Here is a 26273-nt window from a genome sequence, read left to right as displayed (position 1 = left end):
CTCGGGGGGTGGGCTGGCCTCTTTCAGCAAGCACCTCCTGGACACCAAGGTGCCCAACGAGGAAGGCAGCATCCTTTGGGGGCTCTGCAGGGTGGGGAGTGGGGCCAGTGGTGTGGGAATGCAGTGTGTGTTGGGGGTGGGGAGGGAAGGCGGTCAGGCTCAGATTTCAGTGTCTGAAAGGAACACCTGGGACGCCGGTCAAAAATTCACGCACTTGAAGCCCCTGGTGGCTCAGACGGTAAAGAATCTGCCTGCAATGGAGACCCAGGTTCGATCCCTGGGTCGGGAAGATCTCCTGGAGAAGGTAATGGCTGCCCACCCCAGCATTCTTGCCTGGAGAATCCCCTGGACAGAAGCGGCTGGCGGGCCACAGTCCATGGGGTCGCAGACACGACTGAGTGACTGACACTTAACGCATATGCGGGGACGGCGGCGGAAGTGACCGAGCCTCTGCAGCGACCAGCACAGGTCGTGGCTGAAGGGCCGGCAGGCTGGCAGAGTACCCGTTACCATGGTTACCGCCACCCCTGCCAGCAGCAGTGCCAAGGCAGGGATGCCAAGCCCTCACGGGGGCGGTGGGCGGCCTGGAGCCCCCGGCTGGGGGAGCACTGCCCGCAGGACGGCACCACGGGGGTGGGCGGCCTGATCTGCGGCCTGGAGCCCCCGGCTGGGGGAGCGCTGCCCGCAGGACGGCACCACGGGGGTGGGCGGCCTGATCCGTGGCCTGGAGCCCTCGGCTGGGGGAGCGCTGCCCGCAGTACGGCACCACGGGGGTGGGCGGCCTGATCTGCGGCCTGGAGCCCCCGGCTGGGGGAGCACTGCCCGCAGGACGGCACCACGGGGGTGGGCGGCCTGATCTGCGGCCTGGAGCCCCCGGCTGGGGGAGCGCTGCCCGCAGGACGGCACCACGGGCGCTGTCCAGGACACAGGTGGGGCGGCCTGGAGCCCCCGGCTGCGAGAGCGCTGCCCGCAGGACGACACCATGGGGGTGGGCGGCCTGATCTGCGGCCTGGAGCCCCCGGCTGGGGGAGCGCTGCCCGCAGGACAGCACCACGGGCGCTGTCCAGGACACGGGTGGCATGCGGGGGCAGGGCCCCCTGCCGAGACGTCACATCCACGTGGGCTGCATGCAGCCACTCCAGGGCCCCAGCCCCAGCCCAGCCCCCTCCCAGCAGGGGCTCTGAGAGCCCCCTTCCGGCATGCCCGTGTCCCACCCCAGCCCTCACTGGCTCCCGCGGGCAGCCCCCTGGAGCTCCCATCTCTGTTCGGCAGCTCCGCCTTCCCGACCTGCAGAGCCGAGACCTTGGGACCACCGTGCACTCCTCGGCATCAATCCCGGCCCGCCTGCCCCTCAGCGAGCCCCCTATTTACACACGCGGGGCAGCTTCAGCCTGCCCACTGCATCCATGCCAGCTCCTCGCCCCTGCGCGCAATTTAAGCTCCACAAATAACACGGATCTCGGCTTTACTCATAAATATACGTGTCCCAAGAGCCAAGGGTGCTGACGGATGCCTGGGAAGCACGATCACTGTGGAGGAGGGGTGAGCGAGTGGGACCAAACCCACCTTGACCGTGAGCCTTTCTGGACCCTGTTATTTAAAACTGCAGAGACCCTTCCCCACGAGAGTTCCCCCGTCCCTCCTCGCTTCTTCTCCTCCACAGCACTGGTGACCTTCTTGCATCTGCTCGTGTTCTATATCATCTGCCGTCACCAAGTAGGATTTAATGACCGTATTTAGAATCCTGCCTCTGACAGCTAGAGACTACAACTCTTCTAAAGCACATACTGAAGAGTCATAAGCACCGACCATAAAGCAACTCTCAAATTCAGAGGCTTGGTAATCTCTACCCATAATATTAGAAATCAATAACAAAAAGATGACTTGAAAAACTCTATACCTCCAGATGAAAAACACTTGTAAATGTCACTTTTTTCAAAGAAAAAAGAAGCATCAAACAAAGTTTCCAGAGGCTACAAACTAGCTACTATCAACTAGAACTTGAATCCTACAAATGGGAATTTACCAAAGCATCTGCACCTGTCTCCAGAGAGCCCCATGACCTCCCTCAGGAAGAAGAAAGGCCAAAACGTAAGTGAGCTAAAAGACGTTCAACCTGAGAGTTTGGAGCAAGGATATCCACATACCCGCAGCCCACACCCCCACCAAAAGCAGAAATAAGAACAGGAATGAAGGGAGGAGACACTAAATATACACAGGTATCACTAGAGGCAGAAGCTAGTTCTTTGACAGATGACAAAACAGACAAAGCCTGATCAGACAGACAGGTGCCCTGGCTCCCACGACACCAGCTCTGCACGCGCCCTGTCCCGCTGGAAACACTTGGAGGGGCAGGCGGCGGGTTCATGGGGAGACCTGGCCAGCAGGACACTGTGGGCAGCCCTCGGCGGGCCTCCTGGGCTGGACACATGGGGCACTCAGGGGGCACCTGTGGGACTGAAAGGCGCGCCCGCCTCCTCCACTTGGGCTCCCGACTCTGCTCCCCGTCCGCTCCCACCTCGCAAGGCTGCCCAAGGTCACTGGTCAGACCCCGGCCCACTGCAGCGCCTGGGAGCCCGCGTGCCAGGGACGCAGGGGCCCCGGGTGCGGGTCCGCGGCTGCGGGATGGTGTGAGTCGCTGTGCAGCTTCTCCTTAAAGGACGGCACTCTGCCCTCCTAGGGGACAAGACTGAGAAGTCACAGCAGGCTAAGTGTGAGCGCTTTCCCAACAGACAACAGACGTGGACGAGAGCTAACCCTGGCAGAACACATTTCTTTAGACACCCGTAAGGGGTTCACAGACTCTGGACACAAGCCATTCATACCCCGCAGCACCAAGAAGAGAACAGAAAACCTGGTTTAAAAGAAAAAGAGAGACAAAAAGACGAAAAGTGCCCTACCCACCAGTAACGTGCGCGCACCCCTCCCTTCCCGGCATCAGGCGCGCGTCCAGCGCCCAAAAAGAACCGAGTCCTGAGCCGGAAAAACGTCGTGTCTTCCGCCTAATCACCCCTTTCAAATACAGCACGAGGACACTAAGGTTTCATGCTACACTTTCTGTATCAGCGCAGACCGTAGGGTCACGGCGGCCGGAGCCCCGTTTTTTCCTATAAAGCGGACAGACAGCCAGTGGCCCACCTCCCCGCACCGGGCACCAGCGGGCGCAGGCCGCTTCCGCATCAGGGGCACCTGGGGCGCAAAGCCCTGCCCGCCCGCCTCCGGGGCCCGCCTCGTTGGACCGGGCCGCTCGGTCCTCAGGGCTCCGGGCCCCAGCAGGCTCTTCCTAACTCGGCATCTATGGCAACAACCACAGTAGAGACTTAATGGGGCGGGGCAGCCGGTGACAGACATAAATACGCCAAACAATCCAATCTCCCTCCCCCGCACCAGGGGTACTGCCAGGACGCAGCTGGGAGCCAGGCCCTGCCAGGCGGGGCAGAGGTGCCTGGAGGGGCGGCCGCGGGGGTGCGGGAGGAGGGCGCGAGAAGCCAGCCCGGGGCGGGGCACCCAGGGGCACGGCATTGGGGGGTGGTTAAAGATGGCAAATGGAACAGTCCTCCAGAGCCCACTAAAGCTGTGTGCGCATTAAAAAAAAAAAAATCAGCTCCACAATAGCAGATAAAAGGCAAACCAGAGAGAGCAGGGTTCTAGAGCAAAACACACACGTGGACAAGGGGTGCCTGCCTCCCAGCCCCACGGAAGACACGCCTGAGCGGGGCAGGGGGCCCCAGCCGCACGCACCCCCGGAGGGTCCCTGGTCTCTAGGTGCTCTGCCTTAAAGCAGAGCAGACAGGCCAGGAAAGCCGTCATCACGGAAGGCAGACCCAGACAGATAGACGACAGGACCTTGCAGGGAACCTGCTGCCCAAGGAGAAGGGAGCCAGCCAGCAGGGCCGTCCCAGAGAGAAGGGCGGCGGTCAGAGGCTAAGACCACGCGCCCCCAGTGCAGGGCCCGGCTCGGTCCCTGGTCAGGGACCAGGTCCACCTGCCACAAGGACGATCTGGTGCAGCCAGATAAATAAATGTTTTTAAAAATTGAGAGACATGCAGAGAGAGAGGGTGGCCCCACTGCCCGATGTCCCTCAGGGAGGAAGCTGACCTCAGCAGACAAGGGGGCCGGTCCTCAGTATCGGGAGGGAAAGCGCTCCCCAGAGCCATCAGAGCAGCCCCGGGTTTGGTGAGACCTGAGTGAAAGTGCCTGGGAAACACAAGAAGAAGGGAAAGAGACAGGAGCAGCGGCCCCAGGAGCAGCGGCAGAGCCACAGGGCACGTGTTCCCTTCTCTGCAGACCCAGCCGGGTCCGCAGGCTCCCGGCCCACTCGGAACCGAAAGATGCATAAAAGCCCAGATGGTGCAGACAGCGCAGCGGGTGCGGCTCTGCCCCCAAGGGCGCACAGCTGCAGGAACGCTCGGCTCCGCTCCGCTCAGGGCCCTGGGGACCAACTGTCAAGGCCAAGTAACAGCGGGAGGCGGGGCTGGATTTAGGTCCAGAGGCAGAAGCGCCAGCGCACGCCTGTCTCTCCTCTGGAGACGCCATCCACAGCGCGGGACCCATAGCTTTCTCCCCAGAACCACCGGGGGAGGTATCCACCTCCTTGCCTGTCAATCCCACAGCCCAGGGTTCCTCCAAGGCAGGGGGCGAGGCCTCGAGTCCCTCCTCTCTAGGGAGCTCAGTCCCCAGGCAGGTGGGGGCTCCGGGGCGCACCCCCTTGGCCCGAGCGCTGAGGGCGGCCTGGCCGCTGGTGGCTGAGCTGCGGCGGTTCTCGTGGCCGCCGCTCAAAGCCAGACGTGCACCTGCGCTGCCGTTGGTGGGGGGGGGGGCCCGCGGCAACCCGAGTCCCCCCTCTGCAGGCAGGCCCGTGCGCCAGGCTCGGCGTTAAAGACAGCTACGTGGGCATGAAACACTCAGGAGGTCTGCGCTCAGTGCAGCAGAGAGCAGGCGTGCCTCGGACATGATTCCAAGAAAAAGCCTGAGCAGGTGTGAAGCCTCGTTCTCAACCTAACTCCGAGCGCTTTGTCATTAAGCTTCTCTACACCGGCTAGTTTTGCTTCATTTTAAACAGCTGTCCTGGGGCACGGGGGCGTAATAAGGCCTCTGGGCTGGTTGTGGGGTGACACAGTCATGCTGGGGGGGGGCACTGGGACGAGCAGACCCGAGGGTATCAGTGAGCTGGGGGTCAGCAAACAGAGAAGGATGGGAAGCACTGCGGGGCCCTCCCAGTCCCCACTTTCTGGGCCCGCAACGCTCTGCCAGGCTGAGAGAGGACGTGCTGGTGGCTCGAGGTCACACGGCCTCGGAGAGTCAGGCAGATCCTGCTGCCTGGGCCCTAGGCATTGCATTAACAGTAGCTCAGCTGAGCCACTAGGGCTTCCCTGGGGGCTCAGATGGAAAGCAGTCTGCCTGCAATGCCAGAGACCTGGGTTCGATCCCTGGGTCAGAAAGATCCCCTGGAGAATGCATTGGCAACCCACTCCAGTATTCTTGCCTGGGAAATCCCATGGATGGAGGAGCCTGGCAGGCTACAGTCCATGGGGTCGCAAAGACTCAGACACGACTGAGCGGCTAACACAGCTGGGCCCAGCCCTGACCCTGCACTGACTTCCTTACCACCGAGCCCAAAGCGGGAGGGCAGGGGTGGAGCCTTGGGAAACGGGAGGAGGAGGAGGAGGAGAAACTGGACAAAAAGAGAGCCTGATGTGTGCCATGTGAGAGGCTGTGAGCAGAGGAGACAGTCCCCTGGCCTGCTCAGAACAGAGACAAGCAGCGTCAGGACGGGCCCAGGACGAGGAAGCCCAAGTCCGCTCTCCCTTCCAGCACTGAGCAGGCGGCAGCCGTGGGGGCCCCCGAAGCAGGCATCAGGCCTTCACTGAGCCCCATCCCGACCCCAGGAGCCCAGCCTTACAGGAAAAGCACACAAGGGAGGGGCCAGCGGACAGTACAAGGGTGAGGCTTTGCCGTGGGAGGATTATGATACCGGGATGAACTGCTTCCCGCGGGGGAAGGGCCGGGCCAGCTGCTTTCCCCAGGCCACGTGGGTCCTCAGCTAGGCACCTGCCCCGCCTCTCCTCTCGCCAGAGGGAACCGACAACAAGAACAGCAAGACGTGCCTGGGAGGCATCCTGAGTTCCAGCCAGCCTCAAGTGGTCCCTGCTCCAAAGCCTGAGGAGGATCAAGCAATTCAGTAACCCTTGCACGGTGCGGTGGTCAGACGCTCGGAAAGATTCAGGAATCTGCGGCTGGAGCCAGACCTCACTTTTTCAAATCGGGTTTGGGTAAGTTCTTCAGAGTTTCGGCAGTGTCTTCAAGTTTCCATAATTCTCTTTAAAAAAATGACACCCTTGTTACACAGCCTTGAAAGGAAAGCTCGGGAACTCTGATGGAAACGCACATTAAGGGTGAGGGTAACGGTGCCCACGGCGAGGCTCCTGTGTGGTTGGCACCTCGTCCTAGTAGCTGGGCTGGCCTAGAGGTCCCTGGCCTTCTCTGAGAGGTGGCCCCTGCAGAGCAAAAATGGGCCCCTGCCCCGTCATGGACCTGCCGGCTGACCCTGGGGAAGCCGCCTTGCCCCTCGCCTCCGGTGGGGAGCGGGCCCTTGGCAGCCAGCACTCTGGTGCCTCTCGTGGGCCCCCAGGGCTGCTTCCTCCACGTTGCTCCCGGGAACAGGGGCTTCTCCTCCAGCCCCTGCACCCATCCAGCTGCTGAGCGTCTCCACGGTCCGGCTCCGAGGGAGCTCGCCTGCCGGGTCTGCAGCCAGCACCGCACACACTCACCACGAGGCCTCTTTTCCAGACTAAACATGTGCTGCCTTTATGATCAGGAAAAAAAGTATCTACTTTCAAAAAAAACCGAAAGTGATTCAGGAATGGAGGACTGAAGTGTTTGTAGAGTCCCCTGGCACAGCGGGTGTGCAAGCTCTCTGCCAGGGCCCAGCTCTCGCCTCCTCCTCTGCCCTCAAGTCCCACATCTCTCCCCACCATACTGTGAGCTTCCTGGGAGCCCACAGGGTGCCCGTCACTCTGCCTGCAACCCAAGTCCCCACCCAGGAAGGAAAAGACAATCCCCCCGGGAAGGATGAGGTGGTGACATTCCACTTCATCCAAAAAATGAGGAAATACGATAGATACTAACACAGATCCCTGGGTCGGGAAGACCCCCTGGAGAAGGGCATGGCCACCCACTCCAGTATTCTTGCCTGGAGAATCCCACGGACAGAGGAGCTTAGAGGACTACAGTCCATGGGGTTGTAAAAGAGTTGGACACAACTGAGCATGCACACACACACACACACACGCACACACACACGCACACCCTCCCCCCCCCGCCCCCGCAGAACAGCAGTGATGGAGGAGCTGTTATGACCCAGTGGTAGGCAAACGGTCATATGTTTTCTCTCTTTTATAATAGAACTATTCACAACTAAAAACCTTAAAACAAGAAAAAAAATGCAAAAAAGGAAAGGCTTGTTAACATATAAAAAGTTAACGGAGAAGGTGGAGAAATCACAAAGAACCCCAAACAAAGAGCATTTTAGCTTGTGCCTTCTACAATGCAAACTTTTCTGGTGAGAGAGATTCTTGTAGGAAGGAGCTCAAGTCTTGAGTCAAGGTGGCCCACAAATAGAAAGGCTGGACGGTGCTTTCTTATTGAAGTAAGACTTCACAAGGACTGACTGTGTTTAAAGAGAACCATTGTCAGAAAGGCTGTCGAGAGGGCTGCCTTTCACAGCCAGGAACAGACAAGAAACGCACGCGGTGGAGGTGGGGAGGGCCACGTGGGCGCTTGCCCGCGCACGGTAAAAGGCGCACATTCACGGGAGCAGGTTCCCACAGGGCTGCTGGAGTAACTCCTGCAAATCATACAGTTTGTTTTCACACCGCCAAGTGTCAAAAGAGTACTTTAAGCTCAACCAGGATTGACACAAAAACGCACCTGAAAATGTCTCTACTCCCATATCACAAAAATGTGGCTCTAGGACCTTCCTGGTGGGCCAGCGGTTGAGAATCCGCCTGCCGACGCAGGGGACGCAGGCTCGGGCCCTTGGTCCTGAGGATTTCACGTGCCACGGGGCAGCCAAGCCCGTGAGCCACAACTACCTAGCCTCCGAGCTGCAACTACTCAGCCTGCGCGCCTGGAGCCTGTGCTCTGCAAGGAGAAGCCTCCGCAACGAGAAGGCTGTGCCCCCGACTGGAGGAGCCCCTGCTCGCTGCAGCAAAGACCCAGCACAGCCAAACGTAAATAAATGTTCTATTTAAACGCGGCTTGACAGAAACTGTCAATACTGATTTTCAAATTATCATATGGGCTGAGATTCGTATTTCTTTGTTGAACGCACTGTACAGTGAGTGCTTATATAAATGGGGCCTGTGTGCTCGGTCGTGTCCCAACTCTTTGGGACCCCATGGACTGCAGCCCACCAGGCTCCTCTGTCCAGGGGATTCTCCGGGCAGGAATACTGAAGTGGGTTGCCATTTCCTTCTCCAGTACAGTGCTCAGAATGACCGAAAACATAGTCTTAAAGAACGCCTTTCGCTTCAGCAGCTTTTAAGGGGGAGCTCATGGCGAAGACTCCGTGGCCAGCGTGTGGCATGGGCAGCCCCCCGGCGCAGCCCTCCTCCTGCAGGCTGGTGCTCACGGGCGTCTCTTCTCCAGGTTTTAGAGCCACACTGCACACACCGACTCGTGGGGTCACCGGCAAGTGCAGCGTCATCCTCTGACTCTGACCAATGGAATCTGGAGGTGCGGGGCTACTGGCTCCTGTGTCCTGGGGCCCCCTCCCCGACATGCCATCTCTGAAGTGGGGGGCTTCCCCAAAATAGAGAGAAGGGGGGTAGCAGACAACAAGGGCTGTGCTGGGATCAGAGCCGGCACGGCCACGGCCCTGTCCACGCCATCTCCAGCGTCTGGCCGCCTGACGCCTACCCAGGGACCACCACGAACAGGCACAGGCTTGGTCTGAGAATCCTGCAGAGACGACGTGATTATCCCATCCAGGACTGAAATCAAGACACTGGGCGGCTTGCTTGAAGCCACCCAGTCCATGGGTCACCAGGATTCCAGGCCTCCCCCCCGCACCCCCCTCCAGAACTGCGGTCAGTGTTCGTACACAGAGCTGGGAGGCCCGCACGAAGTCTCCACCAGCAGGACATGCTTCTCAAGCTGGGAGGCGAACGGGAAGCCACCCACTTCCTGGCTCACTTGGGAACCACCTTTTCACAGTCTATCAAGCTACTGAAACCCCCTCCACCCACACCTGGGCAAGCATCAGGAGACTGCCTGGAGAGGCCTGAGCTACACAAGGACTCAGTGTTTAAACCAAAGCTGCCCTGGCCAGAGGGACTCAGGGAAAGGGAAAGCGGACCTCTGACTCTGTGGGGGTCAGACAGCACAGAGGAGCATCGCCAGCTGCTAGTTTCAGCCCTCCCCTCACCCCCCGCCATCCTGGGTGAACGTAACCCTGCTGGGCAGGTGGACGCCAGCCTGGGGCCACGGCACCTTCGAGGAACACCGCAGACACCCGAGCTGCGTGTCTGGGGCGATGCCAGAGACGGCGCTCAGCGGGCCTCTGAGAGTCGCTAGTGAAGAAAGGAGTCTCTCCTTTGACGCTTCCAGCTCAGCCGCGACTTCTTTCTAGCTGGATGGGGAAGGTGCAGCCACAGGCGGTGTGGCCGGGGGCCGGGGCAGAGGCGGGGGTCCGCGTGCCCCTCCTTGTCCCAGCCGGCCCTGCACACGCAGACAGCAGGCACGGTGGGTGCAGGCAGGCTGGCATCCAGGAGGTGCCACGGAGCGCAAACCACAGAGACAGGGGCCCTGCCTTCAGGACACGGCCAAGCCAGGCCCAGCAGTGCGGACCTCAAAACGCTGACAGTGGCTCCCTGCACCCACCCCAGGCCTTCTCGGGTCGGTTTTATTCTCAGTAAGGCCAAGGAGCCCTAGAGGAACGGATCCACTCTCTGAGCTGAAATCCCGGAGGATACCAGATGGAGGGTAAGCATTTTACTAGAAGGAGAAAGAAAAGCTTCCACAGCCGTGTAGATTAGGAAAACACTGCCCAGGGCATGGCATGCAGAAATAGCGTACACGGAATGAGAAATTCCTAACCACAGCCGACGCTTTTTGCTAATGAAAGAAGGAAAGCTGATTCGAGAAACATCAATGACACTTTCCCCAGGAGCCTGGAGCCCTGGATCCAGTGAGACCTGCATGGCGGTGTCCCAGCTCCAGAGTAGGGCTCCTTCCTTTGAGGCCTGGAGTTAGACCCCACACGAGCAGTTCTCACCTTTGGGAAGAACACACCCTGTCGGAGCTCAGGACACAGAGGACCCGGAATTCTCTGCCACTTAAGCAGCATTAAGCCGCGCCCATTTCATATCCAAAACCGTCGCCCTATCTTACCCTAGGAAAGAGCATGTGACCTCCTTGGACCTGAGACCCCACCCCTTTCTCTCCACAGACCCCCCGGACAGTGGAGCCCCAGACACCCCTTTGGGGGCATCTAGTGTCCAGCATGGCTGGGGGAGTGGACTCACCGGTGCTGGGCATGTGGTTCACGCGGGCAGGGTTGAGCAGCTCCACCGGCTGGTCTCGGCCAGAAAGTCCATCTGGAGGACAGAGAAAGCATTTGGCTTCAGAAACTGCTCGTGATTCAGTGAAAGTATTTCACACGTGGAGTCTGCAAGGAGCACTTCCTTGCAGACAATGGAAATGCATGTGTCCTTCTCACTTTTATTTTTTTTTAATTTTATTTTTAAACTTTACATAATTACATAATTGTATTAGTTTTGCCAAATATCAAAATGAATCCGCCACAGATATACATGTGTTCCCCATCCTGAACCCTCCTCCCTCCTCCCTCCTCATACCATCCCTCTGGGTCGTCCCGGTGCACTAGCCCCAAGCATCCAGTATCGTGCATCGAACCTGGACTGGCAACTCGTTTCATACATGATATTTTACATGTTTCAATGCCATTCTCCCAAATCTTCCCACCCTCTCCCTCTCCCACAGAGTCCATAAGACTGTTCTATACATCAGTGTCTCTTTTGCTGTCTCGTACACAGGGTTATTGTTACCATCTTTCTAAATTCCATATATATGCGTTATTATACTGTATTGGTGTTTTACCTTCTGGCTTACTTCACTCTGTATAATAGGCTCCAGTTTCATCCACCTCATTAGAACTGATTCAAATGTTTTCTTTTTAATTGCTGAGTAATACTCCATTGTGTATATGTACCATAGCTTTCTTATCCATTCATCTGCTGATGGACATCTAGGTTGCTTCCAAGTCCTGGCTATTATAAACAGTGCTGCGATGAACACTGGGGTACACGTGTCTCTTTCCCTTCTGGTTTCCTCAGTGTGTATGCCCAACAGTGGGATTGCTGGATCATAAGGCAGTTCTATTTCCAGTTTTTTAAGGAATCTCCATACTGTTCTCCATAGTGGCTGTACTAGTTTGCATTCCCACCAACAGCGTTAGAGGGTTCCCTTTTCTCCACACCCTCTCCAGCATTTATTATTTGTAGACTTTTGGATCGCAGCCATTCTGACTGGTGTGAAATGGTACCTCATAGTGGTTTTGATTTGCATTTCTCTGATAATGAGTGATGTTGAGCATCTTTTCATGTGTTTGTTAGCCCTCTGTATGTCTTCTTTGGAGAAATGTCTATTTAGTTCTTTGGCCCATTTTTTGATTGGGTCATTCATTTTTCTGGAGTTGAGCTGTAGGAGTTGCTTGTATATTTTTGAGATTAGTTATTTGTCAGTTGCTTCATTTGCTATTATTTTCTCCCATTCTGAAGGCTGTCTTTTCACCTTGCTAATAGTTTCCTTTGATGTGCAGAAGCTTTTAAGGTTAATTAAGTCCCATTTGTTTATTTTTGCTTTTATTTCCAATATTCTGGGAGGTGGTCCTTCTCACTTTTAAAGGAGACGGGTTCTATTTTGATTTGGGGAATCAGAAAAAGAAAAGACCCTGTGCACAACAACCCAAACAGCTCGGATCTCCAATAGAGCAAACACCAGTTTCTGGCCTGCGGGCGTCTGGCCGAGGCCAACAGCCAGCTGACAGCCATGGAGCGTTTCTGGAGCGACCGCGAGTGGTAGGGCAGCACACACAGAGGAGCTGCTCACCGCCTTCCCAGACACAGCGCCGGGGCCCAGGGCCACTGAGCCACAGCCCCCGAGGCCCCGCCGAGCGCACCCAGGCTGCTCCCGCTCCTGGGACAGGTGAGGAAACCAAGACTCGCAGACCCGCTCCCAGGAAAACCCCGGGCCAGGCTCCCAGAGCTGAAGGGACCATTTCTGACGAGTTTACCTTTCGACTGTGTTCTGACCACAACGATGGCAGAACCGGAACCACACGTGCCTTTCACTCGGCACAGGCTGCCATCAGACCACATTCTCCCACGGATGAGAAGGAAACACCGGGAAGACTTCCAGGAATCACACTTGGCATGTAAAATTAGCCTCAACGATGGGTGTGAATGCCCGCAGTACAAGGGCGTCATCAGACGCTGGCATGTGGTCACTCTCGCTACTGACTTTCGCGGGAAATCACTGGTTTCCCAGAGCAGCCGTCAGCTCCCTCGGGCCAGCTTACAAACTGGGACGAAAGCAAGTAGGATAAGAGCAGGCCTACCAACTTCATCCTAAAGCGTTGCTTTTCACCCCAAATGGACGTCACCTCGTGGCCTTCGACTGCATGATTCCGTGACCCTGGTGTGTCTTTGGAGACAGTCAAAATCCAAGGACAAACACCATGACCCTGAGGAGACCCCACAGCGTCTCCTGAGGAAGCAGGGAGGCCTCTGCGGCGTTGTGGGCCTGGAGCTCTCTGCTCACGGCATGACGGACCCCACACACGAGCCGATGTTTGGCCTGCCCGCCCAGGCCAGGGAAGGGAACCGCTGGGCTCCGTTCTCGGGCTGGGCCGGCTTGTGCTTCACACGCTGCAAATCCGAGCCCTACGTGGACATCCTCCCAGCCCTGCCGAGTGAGGTCAGGCAGGAAAGCTGCGCGGGAAGACTATCCCGCCTCAGTGTGAGGGCGGAGGAGGCGTCCTGCCTCTTGGGAGGTGTCTCCGCATGAAACCCTCTGACAGCTGACTCCGCAGAGGGGCCATCGGCGGCTGGAGCCCAGCTTCGACGCCCGCAGTGTGGAGCCGGGAAGCTGGGAGAGCCCACGGTGCCGGGCACACGGCCCACATCTCCCCGCTCCTCCACAGACCACCCCATCAGCCCAATGCCACCAGCAAACTCCATGCTCCTCACTCCAAAAGGGGGATGTCAGAGGCCCAGACGTGAGAGGTCTCCTCGCAGAAGGCAGCAGACAGGATGGCAGGGGGCAGGACCTGAATCAAGGCGGGACTGGGCACTGGGAGATGAGGCCACGGGAGGACACACAAGCGCCAGGCCTCCTCTCCCCGCCTGCTGGCGGCTCAGGGAGCCTGAGGCTGCCAGTTCAGGGCGTGCGGCCCGGGCATGAGAGGAGGACTCCTAAGGTCAGGACTCCTAAGGTCACAGGGTGACGACCCAGACTGAGAACACGGAGGCGTGCAGGGCCCCCTCGAGCCCCTGGGGGATTCAGACCCGGACACAGAGGGCAGATGCATCGGGTCCACGGACGGGGGCGGCAGGGCCCCGAGCAGGCAGGCAAGCTCAGCAGGCACACGACTGTGTCAGGCACGGACATCAGCCCCGGGGACGTCACTCTGTGTCACATCGGTGACCTCACAAATCCAGGTCCTGGTCTCAGGGCTCACAAAACAAAGCTGTTCAGTTCAGCTCAGTTGCTCAGTCATGTCTGACTCTTTGTGGCCCCATGGACTGCAGTACGAGCTTACCCAAACTCATGTCCATCGAATCAGTGATGCCATCCAACCATCTCATTCTCTGTCGTCTCCCTTTTTCTCACCTTATTCTACAGCTCAGACTTAGGGTACATTATTGAACAGAATGTATTCTGGCATATTGAGTGTAGCACTCAATATGCTACAATTTGGAAAACTCAGCAGTGGCCACAGGACTGGAAAAGGTCAGTTTTCATTCCAATCCCAAAGAAAGGCAATGCCAAAGAATGCTCATACTACTGCACAATTGCACTCATCTCACATGCTAATAAAGTAATGCTCAAAATTCTCCAAGCCAGGCTTCAGCAATATGTGAACCGTGAACTTCCAGATGTTCAAGCTGGTTTTAGAAAAGGCAGAGGAACCAGAGATCAAATTGCCAATATCCGCTGGATCATGGAAAAAGCAAGAGAGTTCCAGAAAAACATCTATTTCTGCTTTATTGACTATGCCAAAGCCGTTGACTGTGTGGATCACAATAAACCGTGGAAAATTCTGAAAGAGATGGGAATACCAGACCACCTGATCTGCCTCTTGAGAAATTTGTATGCAGGTCAGGAAGCAACAGTTAGAACTGGACATGGAAAAACAGACTGGTTCCAAATAGGAAAAGGAGTTCGTCAAGGCTGTATATTGTCACCCTGCTTATTTAACTTATATGCAGAGAAAATCATGGGAAACGCTGGGCTGGAAGAAACACAAGCTGGAATCAAGAATGCCGGGAGAAATATCAAGAACCTCAGATATGCAGATGACACCACCCTTATGGCAGAAAGTGAAGAGGAACTCAAAAGCCTCTTGATGAAAGTGAAAGTGGAGAGTGAAAAAGTTGGCTTAAAGCTCAACATTCAGAAAACGAAGATCATGGCATCCAGTCCCATCACTTCATGGGAAATAGATGGAAAACAGTGGAAACAGTGTCAGATTTTATTTTTCTGGGCTCCAAAATCACTGCAGATGGTGACTGCAGCCATGAAATTAAAAGACGCTTACTCCTTGGAAGGAAAGTTATGAACAACCTAGATAGCATATTCAAAAGCAGAGACATTACTTTGCCAACAAAGGGTTCGTCTAGTCAAGGCTATGGTTTTTCCTGTGGTCGTGTATGGATGTGAGAGTTGGGCTGTGAAGAAGGCTGAGCGCCGAAGAATTGATGCTTTTGAACTGTGGTGTTGGAGAAGACTCTTGAGAGTCCCTTGGACTGCAAGGAGACCCAACCAGTCCATTCTGAAGGAGATCAGCCCTGGGATTTCTTTGGAAGGAATGATGCTAAAGCTGAAACTCCAGTCCTTTGGCCACCTCATGCGAAGAGTTGACTCATTGGAAAAGACTCTGATGCTGGGAGGGATTGGGGTCAAGAGGAGAAGGGGACGACAGAGGATGAGATGGCTGGATGGCATCACTAACTCGATGGACATGAGTCTGAGTGAACTCCGGGAGTTGGTGATGGACAGGGAGGCCTGGCGTGCTGCCATTCATGGGGTCGCAAAGAGTCGGACACGACTGAGTGACTGATATGATCTGATCTGATTGAACAGAAACAGTGAAAGGGAACACCATTGTCTGGCTTGCCATCTTACTGGGAATGTTTGCACCTATTTCACCAGCAAGTATAACATTTGTTGTCGGTTTCTGACATAAGTTTATTAGTTTAAGAAAAGTTCCCTTCTATTTCTACTTTGCAAAGACTACTTTAAAATCATGTGTGTGTGCTTAACTTTATTAAACTTTTCTGTATCAATTCATACAGTTAAATAATTTCCCTTTTCATCTGATAATTTCCTTTTCTTGTGTCTAACCAACTTGCATTTCTGGCATAAATGGACTTGGTCAGGTCCAGTGAGTTCTGAGACAAAAGGAAAGGCCGAAGTCATACAGATAGATGGAATTTGAGTGAGGTCTGAAATCTGTTCTACTTTCGATTCCAAAGCATTGGCAACCCCACCTCGTGTTTCTGCCTTAGTTCCACACTTGCTCTGTTGTCATGTACGGAAAAGAACAGGAACAGGTACTATTCTGAAAGGCGCTCAGTGGGGCTTTTTCAATGCAGGTCTCCAACATGAAGTGGGGAAGACAAGGCTGCCTGTCACCCGGTTCGTTTTTTTAATTTTTGGAATTGTTTTATTATCCTTATTGCTGTTTTATTCATCTTTATTTTTTGGCCATGCCACAAGGCACGTGGGGTCTGAGCTCCTGGACCAGGGACTGAACCGTGCTGGCGCTGACCAGCCGGGTGGACGCCCGTCCCCCAGGCCTCTCCACAGTGGGGGTGCTCGCTCGTTCCCCTTCCACACAGTGCTCATTGGAAGAAAGCCACGATGAGCTGCCCACACGTGTCAAAAGGGCCCAAGCTCTCCTCCCCACACTACCCAGGAGCTAGGAAGAGTGGACCTGCTCCTGAGGAGGCGGCAGGAACACAGGGACCCAGGGGAGCCCGGTCGTGGGACCCCCGGGAGGAGGCAGGAGCGGGTGCAGGGCGGCAGGGCCAGGCCGGAACCCTGGCTGGGGCTCAGCGGGGCGGGCGGGAGGCCGGCCGTCGGTCTGCGTCTCTTGGACGCACGCTCCCAGAAGGTCAGCGTGCGAGTTACTTCTGTACCTCCAGGGCTCCAGAGCCTGGTGAGAAGCTGGTACATCTCAGTAAGAATGATGGTCTTAGTCCCCCCTTTCCCCTCCCTCCCCGTGAACTTGGTATTACAGGGAACTTGCTAGAAGGTCTGCAAAGGAAAGGGGGTTCCTTCCCAGCATGTGTCTGAGTTTGGGGTTTCCCTCTGCCGCCTGGATACTGAAGGCTCCCGGGCACACGTCTGCAATGAGGGTCCGAGGGTGAGGTGGCCCCGATTCCTGGACGTGGGGCCTCAGCCGAGGAGAAGGCTTCCAGATCTGGAGCCACACGTGGGCCGGGCCTGGTGGACTGGGGCTGTCTGAGGGAAGGCGCTCAGTGCCCTGGGTGTGGGGCCACCACGAGGGCCGATCCTCCTGGACAGACACCCCGGGTCCTTCCAGACGGACTCGAGGAGAAAAGACAGGCTCCTGCGGTGGGGATGTGTGCGTTGGTGAGCACACGCTCCAGGATGCGTGCGTTGCTGTGTGTGTGGTGCTTTCAACTTGACAGAAGAGAGCTTTATAAAAATCGGTCCCGCTTTATAAGAGGACAAAACCAGCAGGCAGTCCTTGTATCTGGTCAGAAGCTTGCTGACCGAGCCCCAGTGAGGACGGAAGGGACCGGCCTGGGCGGGAGGGTGGGCGCACAGGCCGGGGTCTGCGGGCCAGGCTCACCTGCTGACCCCCGCCCTGGCCCGGGGGCTGCTCAGCCCCTCCTGTGATGTACAAGTCTGTGCGGAGCGGGTGGGTGTCACAGGACACCAGCGTGCCCTGCCCCTGACCCATGGACTGTGGCACCCTCTCACTGGGAGCCTGACCCTCTTGCTCATTCACACCACGGAAGGTGGCTCAGTAGACTGAGATGTCACAGCCACAAACGGCTCATGAGGTGAGAACACACTTTCCTCCCCCCAGGCCCCTTCGCCTGACATGGAGGGGTCTCTAATGCCTGCTCGGGCAGGACTTGGCCCCTCCTATCCTGGCCTCCAGGCTCTCCGCTCCCTGCCTTCTTTGCCAACAGGCCCTCGGGCACCCCTCTCCCTCCCAGTCCACGTCCCACGGGGCCCCCACCCAGCTGATACCAGCCCCGCTCCAGGCTCCATAAACTGAGGACGGCCAGGCGGGCGCCTCCCCCGCGAGCTCTGCTAAGAGCCAACAGCATCCCGAGCCATTAGATGCTTCTTGTCCTCATCATGCAAGTTGTGGAAGAATAGCCCAGTTCTATAATAAAGCTTGTGTGTGCCCATTAATGTGAATTAAACTTTAATGAGCTAAGTGTTATGAATTCCTGAGGCACGGCCAATACCGTTTGCGGATATTTATTAAGAGAAAATAAAAACAGAAGCGGGACCTTTTTCCTCTAGAGCAGTATTTTTCCCGCAGAAAAAGCAGGCAAACTTCACAAAGGTCAAGGCTGATCTATGAGGTTTTCTTGCCCTTCCTCTGAAAATCAAATCTCCTCCAGCTAGCTACCAGATTATAGTAAATACGCATTGAAAGGAACAGGTTCAGTCAGGGCCACCAGGAGGCTCCGATCCGGCAGGCGGGAAGGAGAGGACGGCAGGTCAAATGCCCCGGCTCCCCAGGGTGGTGGGCAGGCCACTGCAGGCTAGGGACGGCAGCTCAGGGCTCAGGCCCAGGTCTGCACCTCGACCTGAAAAAGCGACAAACACAAGGAGCCAAGTGGGCCACAGCTTGGGTGTAAGGTGATATTTGGGAATTATTATTCATTTTGTTGAGTGTGATAAGGGGATTCCACCTGCTAGAAACACACACCAAAGTGTCTCTGGGAAAGTGCTGTGACATTTGGGATTTGTTTTAAATTCCCCAGGAGATAAAGCTTGGGGACGGGGGCCTGATGAAGTGGGAATGCTCAGAAAGCCTGGGGTTTTGATGGGCACAGGGGGCTCTCGCTGCACCAACTAAAGCTCATCTTTTTTTCCTGGAATTCTTCACAGTAAGAGTTTCCGAGAGGCACCAACACAAGTCCGTGCTTCCTGTTCAGTAGCGTCTGTCCTCACTTCACAGAGGCCGGCGCATCAGTCTAACCAGTTCTCTCAAGAGCATTCCTAACCATCTCCAGCGATTACCAGCCCCTAGCTGTGCAGGCCGGAGAAGGCGATGGCACCCCACGCCAGTGTTCTTGCCTGGAGAATCCCAGGGACGGAGGAGCTTGGTAGGCTGCAGTCCACGGGGTCGCTGAGGGTCAGACACGACTGAGCGACTTCACTTTCATGCATTGGAGAAGGCAATGGCAACCCCCACCAGTGTTCTTGCCTGGAGAATCCCAGGGACGGGGGAGCCTGGTGGGCTGCCGTCTATGGGGTCGCACAGAGTCGGACAAAACTGAGCGACTTCACTTTCCTTTTTCACTTTCATGCATTGGAGAAGGAAATGGCAACCCACTCCAGTGTTCTTGCCTGGAGAATCCCAGGGACGGGGGAGCCTGGTGGGCTGCCGTCTATGGGGTCACACAGAGTCGGACACGACTAAAGTGACTTAGCAGCAGCAGCTGTGCAGGCAAGCGTACCCTCCAAACACACATTCAACTCAGCGAAGGGGTCAAGAAATGGGTATTTCCTGCTGTATCAGTAAACACGGATGCCATGGTCATCAGCGATTCCGGCCCTCCAAAAGTGAATTTCTGAGTCCTGAGGGCACTCAGGAAGGAGAACAATACCTGCAACGCGGCAGCCACCGGGCTGCAGCCACGCCCTGCAGGCAAGCACCCAGGAGCTCGGGATGCTGGCCCCAGAGAGCTGGGGTACATGCGAAAGGAGTGATTTCAGTGAGCCCAGACTCTCCCATCTTCCCGTAGAAAAGCACTAAATCCCTGAAACTGGGTTATCTGGTTTCCTTTACTTAACAATGACCTCGTGATGTTCAGACCACCTGCCCTTTGTTGTAAAACTTCTACATAACCTGGCTCCTCCCCTTGCCTCCTCAGAGCAGCTCTCTCAGGGCTACTGAGATGCTGTTTCCCCGACTTGAAGTCCTAAAAATCCTTGCGGACTAAAGTGTAACTCTCAACTCTGAGGCTGTGACCACTTTGCAAGGTGATTGGATCCTGGGCTCCTGAGACGCATGGGACACAGACCCCAGCTGATGTCAGGCTGACCTCAGCCCTGGTCAGGGTGGACTGGCCCTCACCTATGTGAGACATGACCCACAGACCAGAAAGCCGGGTCATGAGGAAGGACATGCAGTGAGCATGATCACGAGCTTCCAGGAGGGGCCTGGACCACCGAGCTGCCGGCAGTGGAGCACACGCTGTCACATCCCCGGGGTTCACATCCAGCTGGAGCTGCAGGAGGGGAAGGAGGGAAGGCCGGGGAGGGATGCTTCGCGGGTGGGCAGTGCTGGAGCCCTGGAGGCCAGACAAAGGCCGGCTCTGTCCTCCCTGACCCAGGGCCGCGTTTCCTGGAGGGAGTTTCCCAGCCCGCCTTTCGGACGACGGTCCTCCAGGGACCGTCTGCCCCTCCGCAGCCTCCCCAGGTGGAGCCCACAGCTCTCAGCTGTCCCCACAGCCTGGCCCAGCTCAACCGTTAATAAGTGATTTAGAAAATCAGGAGAGAATATCCTAAGCCCGCCTTTGAAAACAGATCCGTCTCTGCTCTGGGGAGGATGTCCATCTGCCCTGCGGGGAGGACGCGATTGGGTGAGTCATTCCAAAGCTGCTTGCTAGAGCTCCGGAGGCAGACAAGGGAAATGACCTCGGAGGCAGAATGTGCAGATTCTCGGAGTCCGAGTAAGAAATCATAGACGACAGAAGGTCCACAGGGGCCCGAGCAGGCGCATACGGTGAACCTGAATCTCCGTGACTTAAGAAGAACGGCAAAAAGTAACACAGCTCTGAGGCCCACCTGTCGATAAGCAGGCTTCCTCCAGCTGCTCAGACCAGCCCGCACGCCTCTGAAAAGCCACAGGCAAACCCGCCTCCGTGAATTCTGCAGGCTTCCTACTTTCTGACTAACGACCTCTGAACTGCCGAGCAGCCTAATGGACATAACTCCCCGAGGCCACCCCCTCACTGGGACACAGCGGCCCTCTGCGTGGGACAAGGCCACGTCCTGGAGCATGCGTGGCCCCGGGGGATTCGGGGTCCGCCAGGCCAGGCTTCCCCCGAACACGGAGGGTGGTCAGTGGTCATGTCGCTTCAATCCAGGCTCAGTTTCCTCGTGTGTCAAGTGGGGATGTAAACTGACCCAGGGGTAAATAAAGGAACGTGAATGAAGGACGAGGCACATGACATGCCCTTCCCACTTCACCTGCCCCTCTGTGACATGCGCGGCCCTGTCTGCATGCAGAACCAATGCACGCCCAGTCCCACGGCAGCTGATGGGACGAAGCATCTCCTGAAACCCTGAGTCAGCGAGGAAAACCACTGGACGGATGAGCCGGTGCCCAGCCCGCCTTCCACACCGCCGAGCGTTAAAGACTAGCTGGAAGGTGTTGGTGGTTAAGCAACAGGAAGCCAGAAAAGAGGTGCCTGTTAATAAGCAGCTTGTGAGAAGTGAGTCACAAACGCAGAACAATAAACCCACAACGGCCATTTGGAGTGCGTTCATGGGGGATGCAACCCTGCAGGCTCTGGGGGCACGGACTCCTGTGCTGGGAGGTCACGGCCCGAGGAAGGCAGCAGAGGACTGGCATGGGAGTGGCACCAGGCACCATGCTCCTGCACCAGCTGCAGGAGCTGCCCGGACCTGGGCCGCCTCCGCCGGCGCGGCACCTGCGCCAGCCTCCCCTTTGCAGCCATGATCATCTCAAGTCAACTTACAAGTGCAGCTGAGGGGCCACTGCGGAGTGGACGGGGAGGCCTGCAACACGGGCTTTGAACCTTCTCAGGATGTCTGCCTTTCTCTCATGTTTGTGCTACCTAATAATATACAGCTTGTAGTTTTTTTTTTTAATGATTTCCATTGTCTTAATTTTCTAAAAGGTAAGTTTATAGAAACAAGAGGGGACGTGCAGCCACCCCTGCGGAGGCACAGTCCCCTGGAGGGTTCCTGCAGCCGTGGCTGCACCGTCACCTGCTCTGAACCGCACGTGAACCCCTCGTGGCCGAGAGGATGCTGTCTCGCTGCACTAGCTGCGGGTCGTTCAAAGGTGTCCACGCACGCAAGAGAATGGCATCATTATGTACGCAAGAGAACGTCATCATTATCATTTAACTCAAAACTCCCCAGCACACGCCTTCCTCCAGTAAAGCTAGCTTTCGCAGGCCCTGTGAAAAGCTGGTGTACAAGCAGCAGAATCACCATTACATTTTGTTACACACAATATGGATCCACTCTACGGAGCGCAGCTTCTCCTGAAACAAGACGAACTGAACCTTATCATTATTCCTCTTAGAACCATTTTTATACAACGCGAACTTCAGTTTCTAAAAATACAGCGATTGCACTCCACTGTGTTCTATTTTAACCTTCTAAAAATAGAGCTACTGACAGGAGCAGCAGTTTGCTGTTAGACACTAGCTGTGCGGATGTCGGTGACAGGATATGGATTTCTGTCCTTTGCCTTCTCTTCCGTGGGTGGCCTGAGCGATTGCCGGGGAGCCCAGGCACGCTGGTGGGCGGCACCGAGGCTTGGCTGGGTTCACCAAGACCGGGTGCCCGGCCCAGATCTGCTCCTGGGTGCCCCTGACCTCACACGAATGACCTGACCTCACTTTCCACCTCCGTAAAATGGGCAACGCGGCGGTCCTCACCCCGCAGGGCAGAAGGGATGAGAAGAGGCTCCCAGGTCACCCTGAGTGACCCCAGGCCCACGGGGCAGGCTGCCTGGGAAACCCCAGCCCCTGGGCCAGGCATGCCCCTCCCGCCAGCAGGCGGGTTAGTTCTCAGAAGATTTAGCCGTAACTCAAGAGGCACAGGGAAGGAGCGGAATAGGAGGGCAGCTCTGCCCCTGGAGCCCCGGAGCCCTGTGGAGCCCTCCTGGGCCAGGCCCAGGGGCCCCTGCCGGCCACCCCCACCCTGCTCCTCCCAAGTACAGACGTGGCCCCCAGCCACACTGGAAAGTGCCAGACTGCTTCCCAGTCGGCAGTATGTTAAAAATGGCTGTTTCAAACAACCTTCCAAATTTTGAAAGCTTCATAGTTCTAAAAACAGAGAGATATCCAAATTTTTAGATGATACTCTCTATCTTCTGTATTCCACATGGACTAATTTTTGAAAGAAGAAGAAAGTAGGAACAAAGCATTTCTCTCCTCCTCCCCTCAACACAGACACGCACACTCTGGCCACGCAGACGGTGCTCTAAAGGCATGTCACCCGCGAACGCTCACTCGCCCTCGGTTTGGAAACCGCACACCCCAGGCTGGGACTTGAACTCACTGCCTTTTAAGTGAAATCACACAGGTGGTCTCTGGACTTAATGAAGCTCGGGTTTTTTATGTCTTTTCACAGGAAGAATTCAGTGAGAGACAAAAGTTCTAGGTAGGAAAGTGAATTTATTTAGAAACACACCTCGCAGACAGTGAGCGAGCCATCTCTGAAGGCAAGAGGCCCTGAAATACGAGGTGGGCAATTTATGGGCTGGGTGATCTCATAGGCTGATGAGTGAGGGAGTTATTCAAACTATTTTGGGAAAAGAGGTGGGGATTTCCAGCAATTGGGTCACCACCCACTTTTTGGCCTTACATGGTCATGTTGCTTACATTTGTGCATTATTTAGCATATGCTGATGTAAGTTTGGGTAAACTCCAGGAGTTGGTGATGGACAGGGAGGCCTGGCGTGCTGCGATTCACGGGGTTGCAAAGAGTCGGACACGACTGAGCGGCTGAGCTGACTGGACTGATGTATCACAATGAGCGTACAATGATGCTCAAGGTCTCAGTTCAGTGCAGATCAGTCGCTCAGTCGTGTCCGACTCTTTGCAACCTCATGAATCGCAGCACGCCAGGCCTCCCTGTCCATCACCAACTCCTGGAGTTCACTGAGACTCACGTCCATTGAGTCAGTGATGCCATCCAGCCACCTCATCCTCTGTCGTCCCCTTCTCCTCCTGCCCCCAATGCCTCCCAGCATCAGAGTCTTTTCCAATGAGTCAACTCTTCGCATGAGGTGGCCAAAGGACTGGAGTTTCAGCTTTAGCATCATTCCTTCCAAAGAAATCCCAGGGCTGATCTCCTTCAGAATGGACTGGTTGGATCTCCTTGCAGTCCAAGGGACTCTCAAGAGTCTTCTCCAACACCACAGTTCAAAAGCATCAATTCTTCGGCGCTCAGCCTTCTTCACAGTCCAACTCTCACATCCATACATGACCACTGGAAAAACCACAGCCTTAACTAGACGGACCTTTGTTGGAAAAGGTCTACAGGAAGTCAAATCTTCCACCATCTCGGACCTACGTGGCTCTAATCAGCTTTTGTCATGCCCTATGGATATGGATATTGTTTTAAATATTGTGCCCTGCTCCCTGCCTGCCTATTTCAGTTTCAGGATGAACAGCCCCCTGGCCTGGGAGGCCAGAGGCTCCACCTGGCTAAGCTGCCTGAACCTCTCACTGCCCAGCAAGCGTCCTGGGCGCCCATAGTAGGAGGAGCAAAGCAAGAGCCTGGGGCATATTTCTATCCCCAGAGTTTACCTCCTTGATGGATTGCACTGAACTAATGACATATCTTCATTTTCTCATAAAATATTATAATCATTGGAACAGAGTCATTTCCTATCCCTCAAAATTCAACACAGATGTGAAATCATGTATGTAGCCCTCCACTGTATTAATTTACCAACAACAAATAGAATCACGAGACAAAGGAAATCTGCAGAAATTTCACCAAACCAAAACCAAAAAAAAGGAGCCTTTCTTAATCTATAACCAATTCCTTTGGTTCTTATACCTATACAGACAGATTATGTCTGACTGCTTAGGCATGAGGGCAATCTGTAATGAAATGAAAATGAGCACCGTTAGGTGGGTACTCAGTTATGACTGATGGAGCATTAAAGTAACCGCAGACAATTAGAAAGACTGGCAAACCTTTTAATGCAACTGCAGGAAAGAGGAACTGGGAAATAACAGTGGTCAAATCTGGGCTGCTTGCTTGATGATCTGAATTAACAGGGGCACCTGTAGCAAAATCCGATTCACGCTTTGGGAAACACGGTTACCATGAGCACTCAATGCATAGAGGTGAATAAGACATAGAATCGACGACAAATTGACTAAGACACAAAATCGGGAGCCTCTGGGCTTCTGAGCCGGGTTAGGTTTAAGTCATCCAGAGAATTCTATACAATTCTCAGATTACCTAAGAAGAAACACCGGACTCAGAGCTAACATTTCAACCAAAAGATCCAAGAGACAAGAAATATGCCTTAAAACAGCTGAGTGAAATACAAGTCACCCGCAGTTCTATACCCCGCTAAACTATCATTCAAGACAAAGAAAAGGACATTTTTCTGACAAGCAGAAACTGAGAAAGTTTACCCCAAACAAACTCCTGTTGAAATGACCACTGATGGTTTATTTCAGAAAGTCACTTCCAGCGCGGAAGAGCATGCTGCTAGGAGCAAGGGTGAGGAAATGGACCACTAAGCATGTAAGTGTGTACAGATAAGGCCTGGCCACTGAGCTACAGGAAGGTCACAGAGTTACCAAGATGGCTTTCCTCACGCGTCATTCCGCTTCCTCAACCTTTGCTTCAGTGCAGCTGTGTGCGTGTCAAAACCACTGCCTCAATTACCTAGTTACTTTCCTCTTAAAAACGATGAAAATCCTCAACATAAACAGGTTTCCCCTCTTCGCTCTGTTAAGGTAGGAAACTAATGACCAAATTTTAGCTCATTTTTGAATAATTTCCTGGTGGTTCAGTGGTTAAAAAAAAACCCACCTGCCAATGCAGGAGACACAGGTTCAATCCCTGGGTCAGGAAGATCTCCTGGAGAAGGAAATGGCAATCCAAGGAGCATCCACTCCTGGAGGAGAATCCACTCCAGTATTTTTGCCTTGGAAATCCCACTGACAGAGGAGCATGGCAGGCTACTGTCCACAGAGGTCACAAAAAGTCAGATATGACTGAAGCAACTTAGCAAGCTGGTGTGCAGGACTTAAAAATATACATTTCTGGGCTCTCCTTCTCTCTGATGGACCATCATCTGTACTTTGCTCGGATTTCTGTATCTTTAGTCATCTACCCTTGTTAATGAAATAAGAATTAACGATAGCTACCTTTGAAACTGCACTGGCTGGGCCCCAGAGTGCTCCACACACGGTCTGGCTTCTTCTCCTCACAAAGAGGAGGCAACCAGTGAGACATGGCCCAGCCTGAGTAACTCTTTACAAAACTCTTTGCAGAAGCAGAGTCTGGTAGCACTGAGAACACAGTAATAGCTCATCAATCCAACTTTTAAACACAAAAAGCTACAAGAACATGACTGACAGCAATCAATACGGAGTTCCACTTGACACTGTATTTGCATATTGGAGAGCCCTTCTCTGGAATCAGCTACACTTGTGCAAGAGCAACTCTTTGTGAGACATAATCAACAAAAGATTGCTTATCCTCTGCTACATTCGGAAATTAGTACAAAGTAACCAGCTCTTGGAAAAGGATAAACCACTTTATGCAAAGACTTTTGCAAATGCTCTCTATTAATGCAAATATTATGTTTGTCTTTTATTTGAATGCAAACAGCATCTGTTTTGCACAGTCAATGCCACAGCTTTGTAGTTTGTGCTGAGCAACTCAAGTGTGTTCCAGCTGCTTTTTAGAGCTTGAAGCAGATTTCCAGAGAGCCAGCGTCACAAAAGGAAGGGCAGGGAAGAGAGCAGGAAGCCAGCAAGTGTGGTACGGTTCCTGCGGCTCTTGCGGA

The 26273-nt window shown here is 54.9% G+C and overlaps 1 protein-coding gene and 2 long non-coding RNA genes across 10 annotated transcripts in view; 2 read left to right on the top strand and 1 right to left on the bottom strand.

The window, feature by feature from the left end:
* HDAC4 (histone deacetylase 4) overlaps positions 1–26273 on the bottom strand; it is a 287523-nt gene that overhangs the window by 129479 nt on the left and 131771 nt on the right. For 7 of the 8 annotated variants that reach the window (XM_086394178.1, XM_086394182.1, XM_086394186.1 and 4 more), the window contains one exon: positions 10528–10599. In XM_086394178.1, coding sequence (XP_086250304.1) covers positions 10528–10599 — 72 coding nt within the window. Of the gene's footprint in view, positions 1–10527; positions 10600–26273 lie in introns of those variants that run through there. The other variant, XM_086394184.1, reaches the window with a different exon arrangement.
* Positions 1273–3039, top strand: LOC147374850 (uncharacterized). The gene is made up of 2 exons (XR_015161469.1): positions 1273–2091; positions 2733–3039. It is a non-coding gene; the product is annotated as an uncharacterized LOC147374850 (long non-coding RNA).
* On the top strand, positions 5724–8295 carry LOC147374849 (uncharacterized). Its single transcript, XR_015161471.1, has 3 exons — positions 5724–5944; positions 6077–6273; positions 7974–8295. It is a non-coding gene; the product is annotated as an uncharacterized LOC147374849 (long non-coding RNA).

This window comes from Bos grunniens, chromosome 3 (assembly GCF_055505025.1).
Source record: "Bos grunniens cultivar Pamir isolate PY7600 chromosome 3, Bosgru_T2T1.0, whole genome shotgun sequence".
In the NCBI taxonomy this organism is placed as follows: domain Eukaryota; kingdom Metazoa; phylum Chordata; class Mammalia; order Artiodactyla; family Bovidae; genus Bos; species Bos grunniens.
Note: the sequence above shows the minus strand (reverse complement) of the source record. Positions and strands in the feature narration are given on the sequence as shown.